The sequence below is a fragment of the Daldinia decipiens genome, assembly GCF_022478715.1.
Source record: "Daldinia decipiens strain CBS 113046 unplaced genomic scaffold F4813scaffold_8, whole genome shotgun sequence".
Taxonomy (NCBI): domain Eukaryota; kingdom Fungi; phylum Ascomycota; class Sordariomycetes; order Xylariales; family Hypoxylaceae; genus Daldinia; species Daldinia decipiens.
The window spans coordinates 27870-52645 of NW_026054551.1; the positions used below are offsets into that span (position 1 = coordinate 27870).

At 46.2% G+C, this 24776-nt stretch overlaps 7 protein-coding genes across 7 annotated transcripts; 4 read left to right on the forward strand and 3 right to left on the reverse strand.

The window, feature by feature from the left end:
* Positions 1-3200: 3200 nt before the first annotated feature.
* Positions 3201-4120, forward strand: F4813DRAFT_351665 (uncharacterized protein). The gene has a single exon (XM_049242435.1). The coding sequence runs from the start codon at positions 3500-3502 to the stop codon at positions 3989-3991; it is 492 nt and encodes a 163-aa protein (XP_049101650.1). The 5' UTR covers positions 3201-3499; the 3' UTR covers positions 3992-4120.
* Positions 4121-6347, forward strand: F4813DRAFT_351668 (uncharacterized protein). Its single transcript, XM_049242436.1, has 4 exons — positions 4121-4286; positions 4512-5010; positions 5115-5305; positions 5409-6347. The coding sequence occupies exons 2-4, from the start codon at positions 4567-4569 to the stop codon at positions 5635-5637; spliced, it is 864 nt and encodes a 287-aa protein (XP_049101651.1). The 5' UTR covers positions 4121-4286; positions 4512-4566; the 3' UTR covers positions 5638-6347.
* On the reverse strand, positions 5849-7822 carry F4813DRAFT_401298 (uncharacterized protein; the record flags this gene model as incomplete). Its single annotated transcript, XM_049248391.1, has 1 exon — positions 5849-7822. One exon carries the CDS (start codon positions 7820-7822, stop codon positions 6059-6061), a length of 1764 nt encoding a protein of 587 aa, XP_049101652.1. The 3' UTR covers positions 5849-6058.
* Positions 7823-8679: 857 nt separating this feature from the next.
* F4813DRAFT_322092 (Cullin-domain-containing protein) lies at positions 8680-12254 on the reverse strand. Its single transcript, XM_049241013.1, has 4 exons — positions 11696-12254; positions 11559-11610; positions 9118-11411; positions 8680-9059 (listed from the first exon to the last, which is right to left on the reverse strand). The coding sequence occupies exons 2-4, from the start codon at positions 11580-11582 to the stop codon at positions 8882-8884; spliced, it is 2496 nt and encodes an 831-aa protein (XP_049101653.1). The 5' UTR covers positions 11583-11610; positions 11696-12254; the 3' UTR covers positions 8680-8881.
* A 294-nt stretch (positions 12255-12548) lies between these two features.
* On the forward strand, positions 12549-13265 carry F4813DRAFT_387182 (DNL zinc finger-domain-containing protein; the record flags this gene model as incomplete). The annotated part of the gene is made up of 1 exon (XM_049246527.1): positions 12549-13265. The coding sequence occupies one exon, from the start codon at positions 12549-12551 to the stop codon at positions 13263-13265; it is 717 nt and encodes a 238-aa protein (XP_049101654.1).
* Positions 13266-14095: 830 nt separating this feature from the next.
* F4813DRAFT_322107 (armadillo-type protein) lies at positions 14096-22482 on the reverse strand. Its single transcript, XM_049241014.1, has 2 exons — positions 20984-22482; positions 14096-20932 (listed from the first exon to the last, which is right to left on the reverse strand). Exons 1-2 carry the CDS (start codon positions 22366-22368, stop codon positions 14317-14319), a joined length of 8001 nt encoding a protein of 2666 aa, XP_049101655.1. The 5' UTR covers positions 22369-22482; the 3' UTR covers positions 14096-14316.
* A 173-nt stretch (positions 22483-22655) lies between these two features.
* Positions 22656-24771, forward strand: F4813DRAFT_322136 (CwfJ C-terminus 1-domain-containing protein-like protein). Its single transcript, XM_049241015.1, has 3 exons — positions 22656-22785; positions 22847-23090; positions 23173-24771. Exons 1-3 carry the CDS (start codon positions 22772-22774, stop codon positions 24529-24531), a joined length of 1617 nt encoding a protein of 538 aa, XP_049101656.1. The 5' UTR covers positions 22656-22771; the 3' UTR covers positions 24532-24771.
* The last annotated feature ends 5 nt before the right edge of the window (positions 24772-24776 follow it).

The following is a 24776-nucleotide window of genomic DNA, read 5'->3' on the forward strand; positions in this document are numbered from 1 at the left end:
AAGGTCTTATTTTTAGGACGTGTGGGGTGTGGAGATGACATCCGAAGTTTGTTATACATAAATGAACTGTACCTAAATAACCTCATTTAAAGCAAGGGATATTATGTAATCACTAATCCACCTAATCCACGCGAAAGGCACTTAGATAACAATTTTTGGTGAGTGTATTATATCAATAACACTAAGAGATTCTGGCAGAGAGATTCAATGTATTCGAGGTCTAGTGGTGCACCGTATCAAAATTATTATATATGCAAAAGTATTACATACAATAGTTTTTAACTATCTAGGTACTTAGTTGGTGAATATATAAACAAAAGGAATATGTTGGGATAGCGGTCACGTGACCTCGTCACATGACCAGGGTTATGCCCACACACACCGCCCACGCACAGCCCACGCATCTGTACAATAGATATCTTTCCCCACTCGGGGGAACCCCTCCTCTCTTACCTTAGAACAACCAATCAGAACACGATCGTTATTTGCATTCCTTTTTATATTATTACGTAATACATAGTCAATCCAACAGAATATCAAGAGATTAAGGTACCAATCATAAGACATTCCTAGCTCCAGTCTATTGTTGAGAGACTAGATTTTATTTTATGTAGTTCTCATACTCTTTACGTGGATTCTTCGTATTATTTAGGAGGCTGACATGTAGAAGCATGACATTAGAAACTGGGACTCATTCTGGTAGGCCGGACGCGGGTACGTACCTATATACACTTCTGAATGAAAACTATCATGATAAAAGGAAGCCTTTGGCAGTAATTCTTTATTCGCGAGTTTCTTTAAATTAGGAGGAACTTGACCGATGAATCCAGACCATGGGAGCGAAATATAAGGGTATCCGAGGCCTGACATAGAAATTTTACTAAAGGAATAAAAGGAGGGTGACGGGACGCGACTTGTGTTCTTAGATGCCAATGTTAATTTAATTATCCCTTGTATTGTTGATAGACTATAACGGAAGCTACCTTAAACTGTAATATCATACTCTCAAGGACCTAAAATTTAGTAACCAGACCAATTGGGAGTTGTATAGTATCTCATTTTCTCCTTCGTTGCTGGATTCTTGGGTACATTAGGTAGATTAATGTCTACCTACCTAGGTACCTAGGCAACCGAATTCTAAGGTCTAAGTCTCTGTGTTTACGTCTACAGGTATTTAAGGCTGTTTGGGTCCGATCTTTCCCAGTACTTCTACTATAGGCCGCAACAAATTCATTTACAGCCAATCCCCCAACATACCTCCTAAAAGATTACCAACCATACACTGAAACTATGCTTCGGCATGTACCAGACGAGATTTTACTGATGATCTTCTCGTACTTAATACCATATGATACCAAATCTGTAACCCCCTATATGGCAGGAGAGGGCAGCGAGACTTTGAGAGCTGTGGCCCTTTGCTCGAAATGGTTCCATCGCATTGCAAAGCCTCTCCTATATAAGACAGTATACGTTTGTAATATTTACGAACGTCACTCACTTATCAGGGCGCTCTCGAGGCAACCAGACCTTGGCCGACTTATTCATAACTTGCTATTAGATGAGCACATTGTTGATAGTCGACCACGCCCAATTCTCGACCCCAGCATAGTAAATACTGAGATCGAAAGCCCACAGAGGAAATTTGCCCTACCACCCGTAATAATGAAACGATTGTTGAAGAGCTTCGGCTGTGACTCAGAGGTTGCGTTTCTACTTGTATTTTTACCGAACCTGAGATGTTTGTTTTTGGATCTACCGACCGATACAGGCGTATTGGACATCTTTCAATATGTTATAGGGAAAATTAAGCCTGGGCGTGGGGGACGGCTGGGAGCTCCTGGAAACTTTAGACTTCTATCAGAAGGCCACTTCTCGGAACTGCAAAACATAACACTAGGCAATATTATAGACCCGACTGGTCCTCATTCAAGATGTATAGCACCACGATCATCCGAATGGCCGCAGAAACATGAAAAGAGTCGACGATTGATGTTGCCGATACTCGAGCTTCCAAATCTCATCTCGGTTTCCAATAATCGAGTCTTTTGGGGGAAATCGATGTTAAACTACATCCCTACGGTTTTAGGCCTACGACACCTGGACATTGAAGTGACGTGGCTACGGAGCCCATTTTTAGTACACTTGCTCCTCCAATGCCCCAAGCTCTGTAGTCTCAAATTTTCGACATCCTGGCACGAGCGGGGAGCGGATTTATCCATCCCATTCGAGGAACTGGGTAATTTTCTAAGAGGTAGTATAGATTCTTGCCTTGAGACACTCGTTTTCGAAGATCCTGTATTTCCAATTCGGTACTTCAGTCTATACAAATATACAGGTATGATTGGACCTCTTAAAAGGCTTAGAACTCTGAGGACGCTCCATATTCCTCTATGAATCTTGAGCGTCCTTGGATATGATGAGAAGAACCTAGATGGATGGCTACCAGATTCGATAGAATCTGTTCATATCACCCACCCAATATCATTTCGTGAAGTTCATCACTACGTACATGATCAAGTCATCTACATGATCTCGAATGAGACAAAGCCCAATCTCCGAGAAGTACAGTCTAGTTGTCTCAATAACCCTTACATTATTGCACATTACTTGAGAAATGTTGGGCGGCCCGGCTGGACTGTTCAGTATAGACTACAATTTGACCATCTTCGAGAGGAAATAAAGCCGTGGCCTGCGATACTCGAGGTGATTTTACCCAAAGAATAGACTACTTTAAAACCTATTAGGGTTTATGTCAACCGACATTCGCTCGTACGACTATTTGTCGTATTTATGTAGACGCACTTTATTATTACACCTAAACAAGAGTACCTACCTAGATGATAGAATGTCTTATATTAGACTCATAAATATATGATGAGATTGCCAACCATCTGGATGCTTCATTATCTTAATACTATCAACCAGGTCGCTTAATACACCATGAGGACATACGTTGCTATTGCAGCAACCTTAATCCCCAACCCTTTCCTACGTCTAACGTAGTGTCACTACATATTAGTGCCTCATGTCGGCTTTCTACCTACTCTCTTCCCCTATCACCAAGTGAATATAACAAGGCTATCTATATATTAATTCATCACTTATTCTAGGGCTAGCCCAGTACAAAGGTCTAAAATTAAACTGACTCTTTGTCGATAACATGCGAGAAAATAAGTTGAATCACTCACGTGTAAGAATTAGCAGTTTCCTAACCTAGTCAGTTAAATGAGTCCCCAATACAGCTAACAGTGTTACTATGTAGTACACGACGCAAAAATTCCCATTATCCCAATCCAGTCATATCATCAAGCCCTATAAGTAGTACAGTGAGTAAGGACAATGATTGCTTAGGAATGGGACCTTTCAGAGGCTGCCTTTAGTATTTATAAAGAGTCTACCTCCGGTATCATCATACTAACTCCCCTGAAGATTAGTTAGTCTAACATAAACCAGCCAGTAACAATTTAGATCGACAAAGCATCAAGACTCCAGACGAAAGATGGCCAAATCCAGATCTTCGAGCTCTTCTAGCAGCAGTTCTTCTAGCAGCAACTCATCTGGCCTTAAAAAGTCTCGCACGGAACAAGCAGCGAGCGATGGAGAGCACCAGAACGCACCCAAATATTCGGCTTCTGATGTCGTAGCCCAGCTCTCATCTCTATGGCGCCACATGCGGCGAGATTCCTCGTTCGGGCCCGATGTCAACGATGGGGGCGAGGGAGGTGCCGAGCAGAGCAACGGTATTCTTCGTATGCCCTTGTTTCGAGGCCGCTGGCAGTCTACTAAATCTGCAAAGAAGGTTCCGACCTCGCGAACCCCTAGTTCGGAACCTCTATTGCGGTGCGATACTAATATGCCCGAAGCTCACCAGAGTTATCTGTCAACGGCACCGCGAACTGACGAGGAACAATCATCATCGAAGACTTGCAAGAGACGCTTGCGGAACTGCTGGGGTGCTCTGCTAGTGTACCTACGACTTCGAGACGCATAATATGGTAGTCTGCCTGTCAGTCAGTTTGTCTATAAGAGGAGGTCTGTGCACTAGCTTGACAACTAGGTTAGAAGAGTTTGGTGAGGTCGTATTTGCGACGAGGACATTTCTAATAAATATTAGTTTCATCTATTAATTAATATTAATGCCGTATCAATTGAAGATCTACGTCAAGGATTCCCTCGTAAACCCTGAAACAACCGAATGTTGGAAATGGCACGATAGATATAGTCTATGTATATTCCGGCAGTCCGTGTTCGTTACAGGGGATCGTTTTAGCCAGGGGCTATGTTCGGTAAGTTCCAGAGATCTTTCAGAATGGCATCAATGGCTCCTCCACATTCTGCCCCCAGATTATCTTCGGTTGTTCTAGACTTCACGGAGCATCATTCTCCATTATGAGTATGATCTACAAATCCACCGCAAACGCTTGGCATATTGTCATTTAATCTCCCGGCCCGTCGGGTTGTATCTTGTGACCACGGGACGGAACTAATTACGAGTCCGTAAACATATAAAGCCTCCAGGATGCTCTTCAATCGTTCACGAGAACGTTTTCCGCACAGCTCGACAAAATGATATCCTCAACCTCCTTCTTCACCGGCCTCCTACTTGCCTCATCAGCATCCGCCCATCTCGCCAAGCGTGGTACGGGGGTAATTAAGTGCCCCGTGGTGCTTAGCGGATTCGTGCCGGCGGACATAACACCGACAGATTTCGATTCGTCTGCGACGAGCCCTTTCAACCCCGATTATGTCCGCGGCACCGAGAAGTTCTCAGAGATCCTGCAGTTCCCGGTAGTCGAGGCCTCGCGTTTTGATAACGCCAGCACGAGGGCCGTCGAGGTCACTATCAACGACAACTCCATCTTCCAGAAACAGAATGGTTTCCGCCGTGCCGGTCTCCAGATCCAGGGAGACACGAATGAAGGTAGCCCCGGCACCCAAGGTGTGAAGACTATACACTTCAGTGTCAAGCAAGATGCCGAGAGGACTTTGAACTTGACTCATGAGTACTTGGTACGGGCCCAGTTCTAGAGAAAGCAGTATCCATTTAAGGGAAATGGGTACATGGTTACGAGAGAATAGGGGCAATCCGGCTAATTAAGACATTGAAATTCTAGAACGTCTGGCACGAGAGGGCGGACTTCAGCGCCAACCAATTCAACTTCCAGACCGGTACCCTTATTGGCAAGTCCGACGTCGACAAGAACAACTTCAAGATCCTGGACCGCCAGAACACCGAAGTGTGGTCAACCCCCATCGATCCTATCGCCTGGCAAAACTTTGCCGTTACTCTCGACTTCGTGAGCAAGTAAGTTGATATCTTTCTATGATTAATCCAGCTTTTAAAGCTTTTAAAGTCACCCGGCAACTCGTGCATGGAGATCTGTATGCTGACTTGAATTTCCACCTAGCACCCTTCAGGTGTATTACTCAAAGGACGACGAGCCCCTCCAGGCCGTCACCGAGGTGTTGCAGAACGACAACAGCGGCGAAGGCCAGTACCAGATCGGCATCCTGAAGAAGCCCACAGGTACTTCCGACGTCGTCAACTCTGGCTTCCAGGAGACCGGCATCAACGAGGGCCAAATCTACGGAGGCATCTTCATCGAGGACAGCGCAGATGGCTGTATTTCGTTGTAAGCCTGCGCTTTAAAGACATGTAAAAAAAAAACCATAGGACCCGGGTAGCTGGCAGAATAGCCTTTGATCTTCCAGCACGTATTGTACTAATAAAACTTATGGATATCCTATCCCATCCCATAACTACGCGTCCTCACGAGGTCGGAAAGTGTCGAGGCACAATTAAAAACAGTAACAGTCCCGCAAGTCAAGTAAGCATTAACTACTAGTTAGAGATTATATAAACAGCAGTTTCCAACTTGTAACTATATAACTTCGCAAAGAAAAAACATAAGCTATCGTGTCGGCGTTACAGTCATTACAGCGAGCTTTATATACAAATTGTGCCGCCACCGATCTACCATGATATCCCAAACAATCCAACCCCCTATAACAATATACACACCTACCTCATAGGCAGCCACCCTCAATTTCACGCCAATCATCGCAACGCCGTCATCCCCCGCTTCCGCTTCAGCAAGTGGCGTTCGGCCGGCCTCGTGCCCGTCTCCGCCGGCGACATCTGCTCGGGCGACTTGGTCAAAGCCCCGGCTACGAGCAGAGAGTGGTAGGAACCCCGTCTGGACTGGCTGGGTAGTTTGATTCGGTCGTCGCGCGGGGCCTCCGAGGCTCTGCTTAGACTACCTGGTTGAGATACCTCCGCGTCGAAATCAAACGGGTCGAGGCGGAAAGGGTTTAATAGCCGTAAGGGGGCCGCCAGTTCCTCCGCTTGTTGGCGCGACCATTCGGTTGCGAAGAACGAGTCGGAGGTAGGTCTTGTTCCCCTTGTGTCATGTAGGAATAGCGATTTATTGCTACCGCTACTTTTGCCACTTTTGCTTGGCGCATCAGCTCCAAGGATAGCTGGCGCCCTACGCATCTCTGCCAAGGACCGTTGCTGCTGCCGAATTCTCCGCATCCTTTCCTCTACTTTTTCTATGTACTGCAACGAATGCGTCGCATCATCGTTGTCGACAGTATCTTTATTCTTGTCACCCCCCGTATCTACTTCGTCTTCGTCCTCGGAGGCTCCTAACATACTATTTATATTGTGCAATTCCAGCGCAAACGGCACGGCAGTGTTCGGCGGCTCCCAAGGGATGGTGGGAGAAGTGGGAGTAGGAGTAGGAGTCGCCAGCGGTGAGGGTGGCGCTGCGGGCGTTGCCCTCGACGCGGGCACATAATCAGTAGATTTCTTCACTACGCTATGCACTATGAAGCTAGATTCCGGCTCAATGCCTGCCCGTCGTAAGTTTAGATGTAGGCCTTTACTAAATTGGTGAGACGCACGTTCTCTAAACGACAGCTGTTCCTGCTGCGGGTGGTCTGATATCCAAGACCCGCGCGAGGGGCTCGGCGGACGGGTAAGCTTTTGGGTAGATGTAACAGAAGGGCAATAAGAAGAACATGTAGTAGACGTAGAAGACGAAGCCCGGGCACGCGACATGCGTCGGCCTCGACTGACAGTTGAAGTTATGGATGAAGGGCGACTAATAGATTCCGGAGCGTACGTGCTGGTTAGATTGATGTGAGATTCTTGTATCGGTCCTGGGCTATAATCATCATAGCTAGCATTCCGGTAGTACTGAACTAATTGTTCGGTGATGTGTAAGGGTTGAACATCATTTCGTATAGCTGGGTCTGTAGTTTGAGGGGTGGGCGGGTATATATCGCCACCAAGTTCGCTACGGACATCATCGTTCTTAGCACTTTGCCTCATGGGTGTCCCATGGACTTCTCCTAATGACGGCCTTCGTTGGCTACCGCTCTGGTTGATAGGACCATACCTGGTTTGGGCCCCCTTCCGCTGCTTTGGGGGTGTTGAATGCGGCCGATACTCGGACTGAGTGAGATTTGTATTATTGCTGATATCTATTTCCGACTTGCGTGAAGCCAGCACATAGGATGGCTTTTGCGGTTGCCAGATAATAGAGCTCCCGCGTACCTCTTTATCTTCTATTACATCTTGCCTGCTCGCCTTGTTCAAAGTAGGGGCGGGCGAGACCGAACGCGAGGTAGGGGGGTAAGTCCGGGCTTGCCTGGGGTCATTCCTTTTCTTCTTCTGATGCGAATCTGCCATCTTGCGAGAGTTTCGTGTTAAAGCATCATAAGCAAGAGCCCGGTGGTATGAGAGAGTCCGTAGCTCCTCATCCAACTCGTCATTCTCACGCGGCTTATTAGTGAGATCGACGTTCGTAGGAGCCATATTAGCTATATCGCCGGCGATGAGACGCTGGCTACCGATAACAAGCTTAGTATGGATAGGGTACAGGTCGCTAGTAGCGTCCTACCTGTTTATCTACAATGTAAAGGACACGGATACGAGGGAATTTAGTATGATGAATAATATGTCATGGATCCAAGTCAACCCGGGCGTAATATGACAGTCATGAGAGGGCGTTGCTTTCACGAGCGGGCGAGCATTGGAAAGGGAAGGGCTACTGGTTGAATGATGTAGATAGGGATGTTGTTATTCAACAACTAATAGGAACGACTACGGTTGTTAAATATAGTACATGGAAAATCAACGACCAGCAATAACTGATGGTTGGAGACAAAGACCAAATCCCTAACAATGAAATTGTTTTCAGGTCCTTGGAAAAGACATTGCTGTTATTTCCTTTGGTTAGTAGGAATGTCCGTGATCTCGCGCGAGCGAACAAAGGTGAATAATCGCAGACAAAAGGATTGTGCAATGTGAGCGGCAAAGGTCCAGATGCTACGAGTTTTGCTAGATTAAGGAGGTCTCACTTGATCGTCGAGCTTCTAATGGCAGAGAAGCGGGAATCTAATCGAACTCCCACATTCATTATCTATGCTATTTCTACCATGGTAATTATCGTAAGCTTATGTACAGCATAATATCATATTTATGAGCTAAATGCAGTCATTCTGGTGTTTTGAATCGCCCCTTTCGCAACTGCTATGCAATATAATGCGACTTCAGGGGCTACGGCTTATCTTCCCAAATAGAAAAGGGGTTTGCCGTTTACCCTGATCTAAACCCAGGGAACTATTCTCGTATCCACAATATCCGTAACGCCGACGTCCCATCGAACTCCAAGCTGCGGAATAATTGTGGTCGAGACGCGGTGCCCATTCGAGGGAACACGAATCTGCTAAGCTCGTAAAGATTATATACAACGTCACTGCGCGCACTTTTGCGAGTGTCTTCTGGCTAAGGACTTGATTAATCTTCCTTATAAGACCACTGCGCTATTGAGCCCTCTGGCGCCAATCTCTGGGGAATGAGATTTATAAGTCACTAGGCTACATATTGGTAGGCCGGAGAGCCATCGGCTAACTCTGCTCGATCAAGGTATTCGCGGGTTATTAATGCTTCAATTCGACGCTTAATAAGCGGGATATCTGGCTTGAACCGGCTGGCCAGGACCTGGATAACTTCTGTAATGAGCTGGGAATGGCCAAGCTCCTTACGTTGCCTTGTTAGGTAGGTAGGTTAGTTATATTCCCCATTCTATGTATTCACGTTGGACTTACTTCATTATACGGACGACAGCAGCATCAGTGACATACATTCTTGTCTCTTCATTTTTCTGGTCTGTCTCCTTGCGTTCTTCGTCGTTTTCTACCCTATTAGCAGCATTTACCGAAGGCACCTTAATCTTGATTGCCTTGCTAGTGAACTCGCGATTGAATGTAAATCTATCGCCAGGTTTAGCCGCTGCTTTTGTCTGCGACTCCTTTAGGAGAATGCGGTATGCTTTAATCACCGACAGTGATGTCAACACATTAATTAAATCAGACTGTGGGATGTTCGTTTCTTCTTGGATACGCTCAAACGATAGCCACTCGTCTTCGGCGACGTCGTTAAAAAGCATGAGCACAATCATACCATATGTTGACACGTTGAGTTCGTAGCGACGCTCTTTGCTGAGGGGTCCAGAGGCCTTGCCAGGAATCTTTGGAAATACGCATTTAATATCCGCACTCCCTGCGCTTGCGACCCAAGTGAGAACGCGACCGTTACGGTTTAGACTGTAGAACTTAAAGAAACTATCTTGAAGTCCCTGGATCTCACGTGGATAGATGATCTTGCCTCTGGACCCATCTGCGAGGCCAGTGCGACCCATGATTTCCTTGGGCCAATTGTTGCCGGCAAGAACACTGATGTTGAACTCGATATGTTTCTCATCCACATCGCCAAGGCCGCGGATATGATCGCGATAATTCTCTGTCTCCTCTTTAGAGGTACGCATATCTCTAAACATACCCTCAAATTTCTGTGTGAAATTATTACCTAGCTCTCGCTTCATGCGTGAAATCATCTCTTGCTCGACCTCTTGACTTTCGGATTTGGCATGTAATAATCGACGGGCTAGATGTTTTTGGTAATACTGCTCGAACTTGTCCTTCTCGCCGAGATATCGAAGCAGAGTTATCGCCTTGTCGAGGACAATATCAACTTCAGCCTCAGTCTTGCCTTTAATACCTCGTTTGAGATTGTCATCAATAAAAAGCGAGACATATTCCGAACTTCTATTGAATGCGTTGATGAAGTCGGCGAAGCTCTTCGTTAATGCCGTCTGTAAGATGAGATCCTCTTCGAAACATGTTCTCCAGTATCCATCATACTTATCTTTGAGCACCAAGACATCATCAACCCATTTGATAGCGGCTGCAGTTTGCTGCGCTGCAGCATTCAACGTCTTCGGTTTGGACTTTTCTGCGCCATCTGCTGGCTCCTCTGCATCTGCTTGTTGCGCTATGCTGAAATCGGTATTCTTGAGTGTCTGCTCTATTTCGGTACCTTGTTCGATAACCCGGATAGAAAGAGCCTTGCGCAAGACCGCCTTTTTCGGATCGACACGCGATATGAGCTGGTAAAGAATGCTAAGATCCTCGAGCCTGTCGTTGTCAAGCATCGCATTGATACCACTTCCTTCTATACCAAGGAATTCATCCATATGTTTGACAATTAATTCCTGTTCGACTACTTGCGTGATCTTCTGTAGAGATAATGGAGAAACCGTGGTCTGACATCGTTCGGCCTCTTCAGCGAGACGTCTCTGAGTATATCTAAGCCACGCGCTGGCATCGCCCTCACGAAGAAGCTTTTCGCACTCGGTCCGGTAGAAGGCCTCACTGCTGTTGATGTAGGTGGGGTGGAAGGTAGTCACATAAAGCTGCTCATTGTCATTTTCTTCGTCCGTTTCGAAGAGAGCCTCAAACATCGAAACACAACTATGAAGCAACGCCTTATCAATAACATCACCCTCTCTTTCCATGTTGATCTGGTCAATGATAGTGGCATTAAGAATATCGAATATAGGGTAGTCAACCCCGTTCTGTTTGAGGGTTGACTTGAGGATATGATCGCGAAACAGACCGATGGTTGTGGTATAAATCGAGGGTCTGCTATGATCCTGAACATAACCGCGTTCAAGGTACATAAGGACATCGGCAATCATGTTCATCGAAAAGTTGTGGTTTTCCCACGAGGTGCGAATCCCCTTTATAAACTTCTCACCCATAGCACGTCGTTCCACTACGCTTGTTCCGGTGACTTCTTCGAGCGTAACGCTAATGAAGTTGCTGGTAATGAGACTCCGTATAGGAGGTATCACCTCGTCCGCAAACCATTGTTCTTCGAATTCCTTGACCCTATCATAAAGCTTATGGCCTGCCTTTTTAAGCACAATCTTATACGAATATCGGTAGAGTTGTTCGAAGGAAAGCTTGCCAGCATTACGCAGATGTATATCGCGCAAGGCTTGGCGGAGCTTCTCCCAGCACTGTTCAAATTCGTCGGTATTACTAGACTGGTTCGTAGGCTATAACGAAATCATTAGAATATTACTAGATGACAATGCAATGCAGAGGCGGGGGGTAGAGAGGAAGGCTAGGGAGATCGAGCATAGGTAGAAGGTAGAAAGATAGGCCAAGGAGGCTTTGCGCAATATTCAAGAGACAGCACGAACCGACGGAGTGGTTTCATGGATCATCAGGAACCACGAGAACTCGTCCAGAGGGCTAGAGACTTGAACGATACTCTCAGAACTGTATCGAGAAGAAGACTCAGGTTAAAGGGGATATGGGTTCGGAAGACACGACTTACCCTTCGAGGAGGCCGAATACGGCCACCTCGCATCATGGAACCTCCTCGGCCACTAATCATTTTTCATAGTCTCGTGTCTATCAAGTTATAATCTGTTGAGTGTTGCGTGTTGCGTGTTGCGCATGTGAAATATGGCAAGGCTAGGTATAACGAAGTAAGGCTGGATGTGGATGCAGGTGGGAAGTATTAATGCGAGACTCATTAATGGAATGCAGCGAACTAGTGATGCATCTCTGCTAAGCGAAATAACTTGAAAGAGTTCATGCTAAATTATAAAAGATGCTCAAGCAATACAACATTGGAAATGGAAAATGGGAAAATGGAGAATGGAGAATGGAAAAAGAAGTAAAAAGTAAGAAGTCTAAGAAGTCGCCACACGGTTACGGTTGTTAACGTTATAGTTGCTACCGTGTATAACGGCAACTATCAAAGTTGTTTCACTGCTCCGCTTGCATTTCGGCGTTGTATAGAAGAAGCTCCTTCTAGTTGCTACGGAAGGAATTGGGTTAAGTATTCAACACGACGTGCTTTCGTACTTTCGTGCTTTAATGTTTGGTACTTGGTCCACGCGCCACAAGACGTGGGATATCGCTTGGGTTGTATGTAACCTTAATTGCCCCTCGATTTCGGCCAGGAATATCTTAGTTACCGCCCTACCGCCCTACCGCCTAGGCTGTAATCTTATCGATAGACTTATTGGCCCTTGCATATGCCTTATCGGATTATCTAATAATAAAAACTTATTACGTAGGTAGCCGACACCCATACGTAATTGGTTTAATACATCTGTTAATAACATCCGTTAACAAAGTTCGTATTTGATATTTTATATCTATTCCAACCGCATCGCAATATGGCTTCCAGATCAAAATCCCGCTTATTATTTAATTCAACTCTCCGCTCCCTAGGAGCTGTCTCCCCCTCCGTCCTCAATCTCCGTCCCCGCATATCACTGAACTCACCAATTGCCTATCGGTTTGCTCATGCCATACCTAGACCACCTACCTCGAGACCTTCGACCTCGGCATCGACCGTTAGGAAGCATTATCCGCCAAAGCGTATCGATCCTCACTATGAACTAACATTTACTTGCGTACCTTGCGGCGACCGCTCCACACATGAAATATCGAAACAGGGCTACCATCATGGATCGGTACTCATCACCTGCCCATCTTGTCGCAATCGCCACGTCATCAGCGACCACTTGAAGATCTTCGGCGATCGCAAGATGACTATCGAAGATCTTATGAAAGAGAGGGGCCAACTAGTGAAGAGAGGTACTCTTGGCGAGACCGGCGATGTTGAATTCTGGGAAGACGAGACCGTAAGCAATCGAAAGCGAAAGCGAAATATTGCTGCCGCTAGGAACAGCGTCGAAGAGGATTCCGCGGAAAACGAGCAGGACGACGATTTAGACGAGGCTTCGCTCTCGCGAGAGGCGAGGGATTCCTCATCACAATCTACAGATCCGACACCTACAACCTCGGCGTTGTTGGGGAACACGGGCGCTGGCCCGTCAGTAGACAGCACTCAGCACGCCAATGAAGTCCCATCAACACGACGCCAATAGCCGATAGCAGCACAGCTAAATAGCTACAACTTTTAAACTGAGTCACGATCATAGATAAAGCCCACTATGGAATCGAGCTATGAGAGAATCGCGAGATAAGTGGATAAAATACCCGTCACTTCGCACAGCGTCGATGCCAATTCAAGTGGAAATCAGCGAATACCCGAAGCGCGACCTTTCCACTACTATCGCCGTATAACTCGAGCGCAACCAGCCGAACGAATGAAGCGCTAGCTATCATTAATGATATGCTACCAAATTTGCGGAATGGTCTCCAAAGGCTCTTTTATTGCATGTGATGTTCTCGAGGCCAGTTCAAGATAGGAACTCATATCCCTAACTCGTTAGAGTTGATGTTTAGCGCCCATGAGATGAGGAATTGATTTCCTACTTATCGATTCCATCCCATATATTGACTTGCGAACATGTCTTCTCATACGAAGGCCCGTTCCAGAGTGGTCATAGCTATCCGGAGGCAAGAGGAGCGCCCATGAATCTCGAATACTATTACGAGCAAATGATAGCACCTAAAAACAACTAGCAAGCCTAGAGGACCCAGAATTTATCGCGCTATCGAGGAAGGATTATCACCAGACGTCAAAATTGAGGCTCGAGGAACTTGTTAACAATATCGAGTATCTGGTACATTCCCTTGGCGTTCTGTATATACACCCCACTCATGTATTATACTATATCCCCTCTACTATACCGATTATCAAAGATGTTAATAATAGTGCGATACCTATTACCTTCTTTATAGTGAAGTAGCAGTGTACCGCGGGTCAGGTCCTAGGCTAAAAGCGATAATCTACTTCGTACCTCTTAGAAAAAGAAAATCGAAGTTCAAATAACTACCAACTTTAGAAGTAGTGAAAACCTATGGAAGCCCCATGACGTTCATAATAAAAGAACAGTTAATATCATTTCACATTCCTGCATATACGAAATTAAATTAAATTATCCCATTTCCCTATTTTAAACGTGCCTCACTAACACCAGCCACGCTTTAAGCATGGCATAACAAATAAACACACACCACCCAATAGCTCCCCTAATACTCTCTCCGACGATTCCGGTTCTCCAACCCTCTCTCCTTCTTGCGCTTGACTTTCTTGTCCAGACGGCCCTTCTTCCACTGGCCGAAGCGCTCAGGCTGCGTCACAGCCTCGATCTTCCTCTTCTTCGATCTGCTCTCGCGACGGTTTCTAGCGCGGTCCCGCACGGCCAGCAGTTCCTTCGTGTACTCGGCAGTGCCGAACTTCTTCTGTAGAACCTCCATAGTTTCCTCCGCCTTCGTCTTCAGCCCCTCGTATCGCGTCTTGAAGACCTCGTTAAGCGAGAAGGGTGTTGGGATTGAGGGATCGGTGAGATGGTGTAATGGTGTGAGTAGGATGTTGAGCGAGGGTCGCAAGGATGTTTCAGGCAACGTCGATGTCAAGATGGATATTATATCCAGTGCCGCGACTTTAGGGATAAGGGCATCGGCTTTAGGTGGCGTCTCTTCAACGAGAATTTCAGACAACCAGACAAATAACGTATGGAGAGTGATGTTATAAGCCTTCTCCTTTTCGCCATCATCAAAACCACCCCATTCATCTTCGCTGTCTTTAGAGCTGCCTGCGTCGTTGTCGGAAGATTCAGAATCTACCGAATCAATATCTAAGAATTTGCTCAGCATCAGAATGACACGGCTGAAATCGGCAGCTAGAGCCTCGTCTAGTTCTACTGGGTTCTCAATAAAACTTTTCCCGTCATTATCGCCGAAAGATGCAGAACTATTTTTCTTTTGCAATCTCCTTTTCCATCTCCTTAAAGTTGCTGGGCTAAGAACGCCTACGGCATAGAGCGTCAGTTGTCCGACTATATGCGGCTGTAACCGAAGACCGTAAGATCCAAGAATAGCCTGGTTATTGACAGCGTTCTTATTATTGTCGTAGAAATCAGTCAGGTATATTCGTAGTAACCGTACGCTTGAGACTTTAACAGTGGGGTCCGGATGTGAGAGTGGATTTGAGATAGACTGCCACAGTCTCTCGTGTGCCAATGTTACTGCTGGGTGCTTCTCTATAAGGATTGGTATTGTCCGTAGAATTGTGTTAATCAAATCAGAATCGTTTGCAAAAGTTGAATAGTCGCCCAAAACATTAGCTGACGTCTCAAGCAAGAGGTCCAAGTCTTTACGATCCCTAGACGCAGGTTCCCTGCCTTCGAAATATAACGTAAACGCTCGGACCGCTAATTGTAAGACCGAAGAGTTGTCATCTTGCTCTATCCAAGCCCGCATGAGCGACAGAAATTTCGATGCTCGCTCTTTATCTGCCTTTCGAAAGATCTCTTTGAGCAATTCGCCGGCTGCTAATTGACACTTTTCGCTGTCGTCGTTGACCAAGACGAAAACCAGAGGGATGAAACAAGTTGTTGCAATTTCCTGCACGAAGTCATCGGCAGATTTCATCAACAAAAGATGAACAATTTCCATGACAGAGAGACGGCCACCTTCCCTCTCATATTTCAGATTTGCCACGATAAAGCTAAGCTGCTTAGCCCATCTGTTCTTCTTCTGAGGGTAGTCTCGAAGGAACTGGAAGAATGCGCCCCGAGCTAGGTCTCGTGTGTCTTTGTCGTCATTCGTGATCATGATACCTCCGACATAGTCCAATGTATCATAAACAGTAGCAGTCTCAACCTTCCTATCAAGAACTGATCGCAGGAAGTTAAATGTGACATGACGATAAAGAGGTTCCGTTAGGTCATCCTTGACTTTCCCGAGGAGCATATCAACGGCTGCGTCTTTGATAGCAACATCACGGCGGTCTCTGATGATGACAGACATAAGTTTAAGTGCACTTTGCGCGAGATCTGTTGCAGTCGAAATAGATGCCGAGATACATTTCGAAGCCTCTTTCGAAGCTACTTTGTAGAGCTTTGTTGAATCATCGGTCTTGAACGGAACTTTAACAAGAACGGTCAGGAGTTTAAAAGTTGCTATCTTAACTTCCTCTTCGCCTCCAACGAGAGCATCACCCAAGATTGGTATGAACCCTGTAATGTTGACTGCGTTACGGATATCATCGTACTTTTTTAGTACAGATCGCAGAACATCAACGGCAAATCTAACCAGTTTGTATGTATACTTGCTAGTTGTACTGCGATCGCCACTTTTGTTGGCGCCTTTCTGGATAAGATAACGCCTAAGTTTCGGGTCGAGTCTTGACTCTGAGCGCGGCTTGTGGCTTTCATATACCTGCTGAATGACCTCATAGCAAAAAACTAAGGTATCCCGGCTATCAGCGGCAGAATTACCCAGCAAGCCAGAAGTTATCCTCGACAATAGGTCGTCAATTTTTCGTACCATACGGAGGTTGAGTTTCTCAAGTAATAGAGACTGAAGAGGCCGAACAAGGTCAACCAGGTGGCTAATAGAAGCAGTTCGTGCAATAAGTTCCATCGAATCCTGGCTCTTGCTGCTCTTGATCTCTTTCATTTGGCTAATATATTCTTCTGCGTCTTTCTCTTGTCCTACGACACCAAATATGTCGTCCATTATCACGCTAACAATTTTATCGAGGCAATAATCAAGATCTCCCGCCCGGAATTGGGGTGTGACATGAACTAGGATGGTATGCATTGTATATGACAGGACGTGTAGTTGGTATCCCTTCGTGAGAGCACCTCTAAGCTCGTTAAGGACAAATCCAAAATAAGATGGCCCAAGAAGCGAGGTCATGGTCGCAAGTGTACTCCGTGCCATCTCTCTTGAATCCCAAGCCTTGCTGCGCAGGATATGGCAAATATCCGTAAGGACTCCAGGCAGCTTTTGGTTCAGCGACTCGCTTGGTAACACTTTCAAGATCTTTACGATGATGATGCCAACAGGAACACGCGAACTAACTGTAGTTTCATCTTTCTCGTGAATGTACTCCAGAAGAGGTGGTAGGATATTGGTCAAGATGTCTTCGTTCAGCTTCTCCTGCGCTGGCATTGTGGCTGCCAATTTAGATTTCCTCGATAGCTCTACGATAGGAATAGAATCAACTTCCATCACATCTTGACGTTTTTCTGCTGCCACCATCGCGAGGGTGTCCACGAATTTACCGAGAAGCCTGATCAACTGTTTCTGGAGTTCCGGTTTCGACTCGATATAGCTGATATATCTGCGGAGGACGGCTCGATACTGTGGCCATTCTAGAGACGAGGCTATATCAGCAATTGTTGTTGCAGCCTGAGCTCCCACACCATGGTCGTCACTCCCCTCCTCTCGGTCGAAAATAAAATGTTCGAGGAGAGGTACGAAGAAGTGAGTTAAGTGTTTGCTATTCAAAGACGTATGCAGGCTAGCTTTGGTTAATAGCTGTAGTGCTCGCATCTGACGTGCTGCTGCAGGACTGAGGATATTGTTAAAGAAGCTTGGGTCCGGGTCACCCTCGTCTGGCTCGGGGTTGATTGCCACAAGGTCAGCAATTGGAGACCAAGAAGGCATCCGTGATACCAAAACTCCAAATACCTTCACAGTCTCTCTTCTCACAGTTTCTGATGATTCCCGCGCATTAGAGTATAGAGATGGCATCAAGACATTTGACAGCATATCATAGAATTTAGCCTGCTCTTCACCCTTCGAACACGCAACGGTTTCTATAAATTTGCACAGGCCATCAGCAGAGTTCGCAGACAGAATCCCATACTCCTCGTCGTGCTTTATATAAAAGGTCATGTTGTGTATTAACGGCTCCCAATCTCGTGGAGTGTAGGGTATATCTCTTGCGCGCAGAATAGCATTAAAAGCTGCCAGTCGTTTTTCGTAATCTGGTTCATCGACACGGCTGCTGTCATAAGAATTCAGATCTGCACAAAGTGAAGATAATTCAAGACATAACGGGTCATCTGGGTATAATACTGCCAATACACTTGACAACGCTTGTCGGTTGGTACGGTCCTTGAAGAACCCAAAGAGAGATGCTATTGTCGAATAGATCTGGTCTTTCAACTCTGCGCGAAGATCCGCTCCTGCGAGCTTGATGAAATTTTCCAGCATTGCAAGGACCAGTCCCTTGGCTTTAGGATTAACACGTCGTGAGGGTTGATTAAGAAGAGAAACTGAAATGTCAATGAGATTCGTGACATGAGCCGACTTTTGAATAACTGGAGATAACTCTACTACACACTCAACACATGCCATGAGTAGATCCCGGCTCACTTCCCCTTTAGATGTCAGGGCCACGCCGATACTTTCCAATATAGCATTGACATTAGGGTCTAGAATTTCTTCTCGTATCAGCTCATTGAATTCGGATTCTATAGCCGGCTGCTGAGAAATTCCGACCAGGCTGCGTACAATGCTCAATGCAAAAATCTTGACTTCGTCCTTGGTTTTCTCAAGTTTGAGACATTCCATTAACTTTCCAATGATGCGTTTGTCAGTGGAGAGAAATAAAGCCGTCTTCGGAAGTTGTGATAATGTCGCAATAAATTGAAGGGTTCCGGATACACCTTGAGTTGTTTCCGTTGGAAGCTTCTCCAGACGCGGGCTTACAACCTCTTTAATGAACACATCCTTATAAGGTGTCCAGTCGAAACCAGAGGCATTCCGAAGTAATGCAATCAGACACTTGAGGGATGTTCCCTTGACAACTCGAAGAAGGGAGCTTTGTGCGGGTAGATCTTCTTCTATGTCCTCATTATTCTGGTTTAACCTTCGCGAGGAGAGTATGAGGCAATAGAGTACTGCATTGAGGATCTTATTGGCAAAGGAGACAACACCAGTGCCCATCTCGTTAATTATGGCTTCCATCATATTAAGAAATCCAACCTGCTTTCGCACGGTCAACACTTCGTCATCAAAGATGTTTTCGCGCAGCTGAGTATCCTCGAGAACGCTAATCCCACGAAGATCACCAAGAGCAATATCAAGGAATTCCCCCATGTCTTCAATACTTAGCTGTCTTAAAACAGCCAGTCTAGTAGCATGAAGACCATGACGTCCACTTGCAGTTCCCTTCTTTGAAATTGACCTTCCATAGAGAAGTCTGAGTAGTACAGGCATGAGCTCGGAGCGGTGTTCCAGTCGAATCTGCTGTTCGCCTTGAAACAACACAGTCAGCTCGTTTTTAAATCTGGCTTCGTCAAGAAGATATTCTAGATTTTCTTGGTAAGGCTTAACTCCCTCCTGCTTCCAAGTTAAGATGGCTTTGAGAGCAGACTTCTGGACTTCTACGTCACCATTGGCAAGTAGACCTAGAAGCACATCGTAAACCTGTTGGCTTTGGTACAACACCTTGGGGTTTGAGAATTGACCAAATACACCCAAAAGAGCTTTCTTGTCAAAGAGGGACCAGGATCCGCCAGAAAGCTGCTCGGGTGGTTTGATTTCGTTGTCATCTTGCTCCTCGGTATCTCTTGTCCACGACAGTAAGTAAGGCACTAATTTGCGAGATCTTTTCTCTACTATACCGGGCGTAGCCGAGAAGACTTTGAGTGCTTGAGACCTTGCGTTAGCAGGCATGGCGGACACCAAACTCTGGCTAACTTCGAAATGTTCTGACATGATTTCGGAATAGCATTTTAATACGCGCTCTGCTTCTTCAGCTTTTCTGTGCAAACTCGACAGGTTCCAGCACTCGAAATCTGTGAGGCCAGTATTTGATGAAGCTATAGCTTCCTTCTGCGAACCCTCCCATCGCTTGGATGGTGATTCTATCCAGTCGAACGCAATATCGCATATAACTTCCTCTCCGGACTTTACTTCGCCAATCTGCTGCAATGCTTCCACCGCGGAATCCCAAATTGGAGTCAACCGCACTGTCATCTGTCCAAAGAGAAATTTTGGGATTGCTTGTCGGAGCCACGAGTCCTTACTGAGCTGGGGATAAGTTGCTGCCAGCTTCCGTATGTGAACAGAAATAAGACGAGTATTTTGAAATTCTAGGGGCGTTTGTTCTGTCTGGATCATGGTTGCCAAAGAGTCCAACTCATCCGAAGCCGCGTCGAGACGGCTAAGCAACTGCAAAGATGCTAACCGATGTCGATGCGATGGACTAGGTAAGTTTTCAATGAGACTTTTCATGAAAGGGTCCTCATCACTTTCGCTATTGGAACTACTCTCACTTTGAGATGGGGAGCTCTTCTTGTGATTAAGTTGGTCCTCGTAAGTAATCATTGCTTCTAGAAATCCAGTGAGTCGCCGGTACCGGGGAGTAGCTGCTTTGAGCAAGGGTTCTAGAGAACTATCAATCTCCCCGGTGGCTTTGCTCATTCGCAGATACGCAGAAAATCCCTGGCTAACGATGAAGTGGGCTTCCTCACTCGCTAAAGACTGAGAGGGCTTCAGCGCAAGCTTGAGTTTCCTCAACAACAGCTCTGCGATGGGACCATTCGTAGAAGGCCGAACCGTGGTTGCCTCCAGGACATGAAGAAGACCCAAGTATTTAGGTAAGCATTTATCCCGCCATGTTTTCGGGTCTTTGTCGTATCCACTCGAATTCCCTTGCTCGGGGAACGGGGAAATCTCCAGACGTTCGAACTTGGTAACAATCTGATCCTGCCAGGATTGCGGGAGAGAAAAGCTCTCAGGTTCTGTGACCGAAGGCAGGGCACGAGATTCTACCATCCGCGGTAGAAATATGCACAACATTTCCTCATTAGAACCCTCAGACCAATGCGTCACAATAAATCTATCCTGGATATTAGCAACTGAATATGGCAGGGAACTGTAGATGACTTACTTTTGAAATTGTTTCAGTAAAAGGCTACGGAATTTAGTAGAATCGAGATCGGAGAAATAGGAACAAAATGGTATGAACCATCTCATCAGAGGCTCCCGAGTCATAACGATCGCGAAATCGGTAATACATGGAATGATGGAGTCCATCTTGGCCTGTTGCCAAACGATAGCTATATTGACCATGAGCTGCTGCCATATAGCAGATGAGTCGATATCCTCAAGGCTATTTGGGGCTTTCGAGAGAGCCTTGAGGGATTCCAATAAGCAGTTGAGAACCGTCGACCAATCTCTAATGCGACTACCTTTTCGAACACCGCATATAGTTCCCATGATCCTAACATATAGACAATTGCGTAACGGGTAACTAGCACAACTGTCGTCTTCAGCTGCAATATCTGCTACGAGTTGTGGAATAGGCTTAAACGTTTCAGCAGTCGTATGATGAACAGTACTAACAAGTACACCAGAAACAAGATCAGTCCATGTTACCGGATCTGAAGAAATACATTCGTTATTGGGAACAGATTTTATGAGCGATTTGATGATCTCGGGCCCGCTCGTATGGATAGCATATCCTTGGCCTTTAATAGCCTCAGCAAACATAGTCATAAGTCCATGATGATATAGTCCGAATTGCCGACTATCCCTACTACCTTCGAGATCTAATCTAGCGTGTTCGATTAGTAGGGGCAAGGCTTTGTCTCGATTTGCAGGCGCGGCAGCTTTCTTGACGAGGAAGCTTAACGCTTCGGCGGCGAATCGAGCAATATGGGGAGGATTTCGAGCTTTGCCCAGTAGTGGCGCCAAGGCGTCGAAAGTTGGTCGGATATCTGGTACTAAGAGCTTCGACAGATACTTGAAGAGAAAAGCTAAGCAGCCAAAGGTCCATTCTGTAACTGCAGCATCTTGGTGTCGGCTCGCGATCCCAGTGATTAGGGACAAAGCAGTCGGGTAGTGCTTCTCAAAACGAGTACCCAGATCGTGTGCCAATGCCGTAAGTAGATCTAGGAGAGGTTCTAGGGACTCCGGATCATGCATTGATATGTATTTTACCAATAACTCCATGATCTTATCCTCGAAATGTAGAATCTGAGGCAGGCTGTCGCAGAAGGGCCGCACCTCTCGCCGGAAGAAAGTAAAAGCCTTGGATATATTGATATCGGCCCATTTCTCCATACCATTTCGGAAGTAGGAAGTAGTTGCTTCGAGGTCTTCGGTTTCGAGGTCATGTCGTCGTACTCTTCGGAGAGGATCGAGAGAATGTAGCTTGGAGATCTTTGTAGTGAAAGACTCCCATCGATGATTCTTTTGGTGAGGAGTCCCTCCCCCCTTTCGGGAGGACTTTACTATACGTCCTGACTGCGTCGAGCGCATCTTGGCTACCATTCCCCGTTGAGTATAGAAAGGAAAAAGGTGCTTGCCGCTCTTGCAATTGGTTTGGATGGTTAGGTAGAACCTAGGTATTCTTGCCCCACTGCAAGTCGCATCGCGAAAGAAAACGCAACAACCTTGGAACTTTTTTTATTTTTTGGAGAGACGCTACGATAACACGATAAGGAGATAAGATATTTTAATGGCCTTATCGATAAATCTTATCGTTGCTTCGACGTAACCTTCTGCATGTGCCTTACCTTGCAGGTGCTTACCGACCTCTAATTCTTAGCTGCGTTTATGCAAACTACCTAAGGTTAACTTGATCCCTTCATCGCATCAAGCAAGCCAATTAGAGGTCGCGATTCAGACAGCTTCCAACCCAACCCGGCTTGCCTATGTCAACTTATATGCCATCATGGCAGCTAAAATGTAAGTAGACTACCTAATTCCAGTAATTGTGAATAAGCTGATATCTAACATACCTTATAAGTATTGTCCTAGGCAGCATCAATGGCAAGTTTGAGTCTGTCTTCCAAAAGCTCGCGACTTTACACCAAAAACAGAGCTTCTCCTTCGCCATCATTACGGGCAACCTTTTCAGCGCCGACCAAGATGACGATACTATTTCGCGACTTCTTAGCGGCGAGATTCAAGTCCCTCTCTCGACCTATTTTACCATAGGAACGACTCCGTTACCTAGCCAAGTCGTTGAGCGCGTCGAGAAAGGTGAAGATGTACGTTCGCAGTGCCTCATCCCTCCTTTCAAATCACACAACCTTATGATTCCAATAGAACTAACTAAGCTCATATATCCAGGTCTGCGAGAATCTTCATTTCCTCGGCAAGAGGAGTATTACTAAAACGTCAGACGGAATTCGAATCGTGGCTTTAGGTGGCATCCTCGACAATACCATCATCGGCGGCCAGTCTAAGGAACAGCATCTTCCTCTACACACCGCCGACGATGCCAAAGTATTACGTGGCGCAAATGCTACTGATATACTGCTTACAGCCTGCTGGCCGTCCAAAGTGTGGACAAACTCGGGCAAGGCTTTGACGCCTGAAGAGCAATCCTCCATCGCAAGCACCGATGAAATCGCCGGTCTATGTGCTACTCTTAAACCGCGTTATCATTTCTCAATGTCGCCTGCCGACTTCTTTTACGAGCGTGAGCCTTTCTTCCACCCACCAAGTAGCCCCGACTCGGACCAAAAGCCTATCACGCGATTCATCTCGCTCGCCCCATTTGGCAATGCGGCTAAAGCGAAGGCCATGTACGCCTTCAATCTCGTCCCCGGAGAGGTACCTTCTGCAATTCCTCCTGGCAGTACTGTCTCCCCATTTATTGTCAGGACTAATACGAGAAAACGACCAATTTCTACCGACGACCGGGCTAATGGCCACGATCACCACGGTGGTCGTCGTATCCGTCGTCGAAAAGATCGGTCGCCTCCTCCTGGTCCCGATCGGTGTTTCTTTTGTCTTAGCAACACCGACGTGGACACGCATATGGTCTGTGCTATAGGAGATGACTCTTACGTCACTACAGCCAAAGGCCCATTGCCCAGTTCCGATACATTCGCTTCGTCCGGACTCTCTTTCCCAGGCCATCAGCTTATCATACCTCTTCCTCATGAGCCCACTATCCGTTCGATGGGTGAAGATGCTCATAAGACTTACCAGGAAATGGTGCGTTTCAAAGAATCCATGCAAGCCATGGTGGCAACGCAATCCAAGTTCAAATTAGGCGCAGTCACGTTTGAAATTAGTCGACAATCTGGTATTCATGTCCATTGGCAATTCATACCCATCCCTTCGGAGCTTATTCGAAAGGGCCTCGTCGAAGCCGGATTTAAGGTGGAGGCCGAAAATCGCCAATATCCACCTTTCGAGGAGGCAGCTCTGGAGTCTGGCATTGACGAGACCTCTGACTTCTTTCGCCTTTGGATTTGGTCCGACGATAGCGACACCGGCATCCAAAGCAAAGAGTTAGTGATGCGCTTCGATAGCAATCTGCGCTTTGACCTCCAGTTCGGTCGCCGAGTTGTAGCGAAGCTCCTTGGCCTTGAAGACCGACTTTATTGGCAAGATGTCGTTCAGTCTATCGTAGAGGAGACTCAGGACGTCGAGAAGTTCAAAGAAGCCTTTAAGTCTTGGGATTTCACTCTAGCATGATCCGGTTAGCATTTTCGGAATTGGCGTTGGTGGCTCGCAAAAGTTTTATACCCTGTTCTAAATCTTAACTATACTTGCTACGGAGTCCAAGTAAACATCGCAGTTTTACAAAAGGTTATATCGTTTATTATAGTGGACCACATATATATCGATGATTTGTAGTATATGGCTTGGTGGTGGATATATCATTTGGTGCGTATGGCATATGGTCATAGTTACGCTCGTAACCAGTTACCATGACGCCT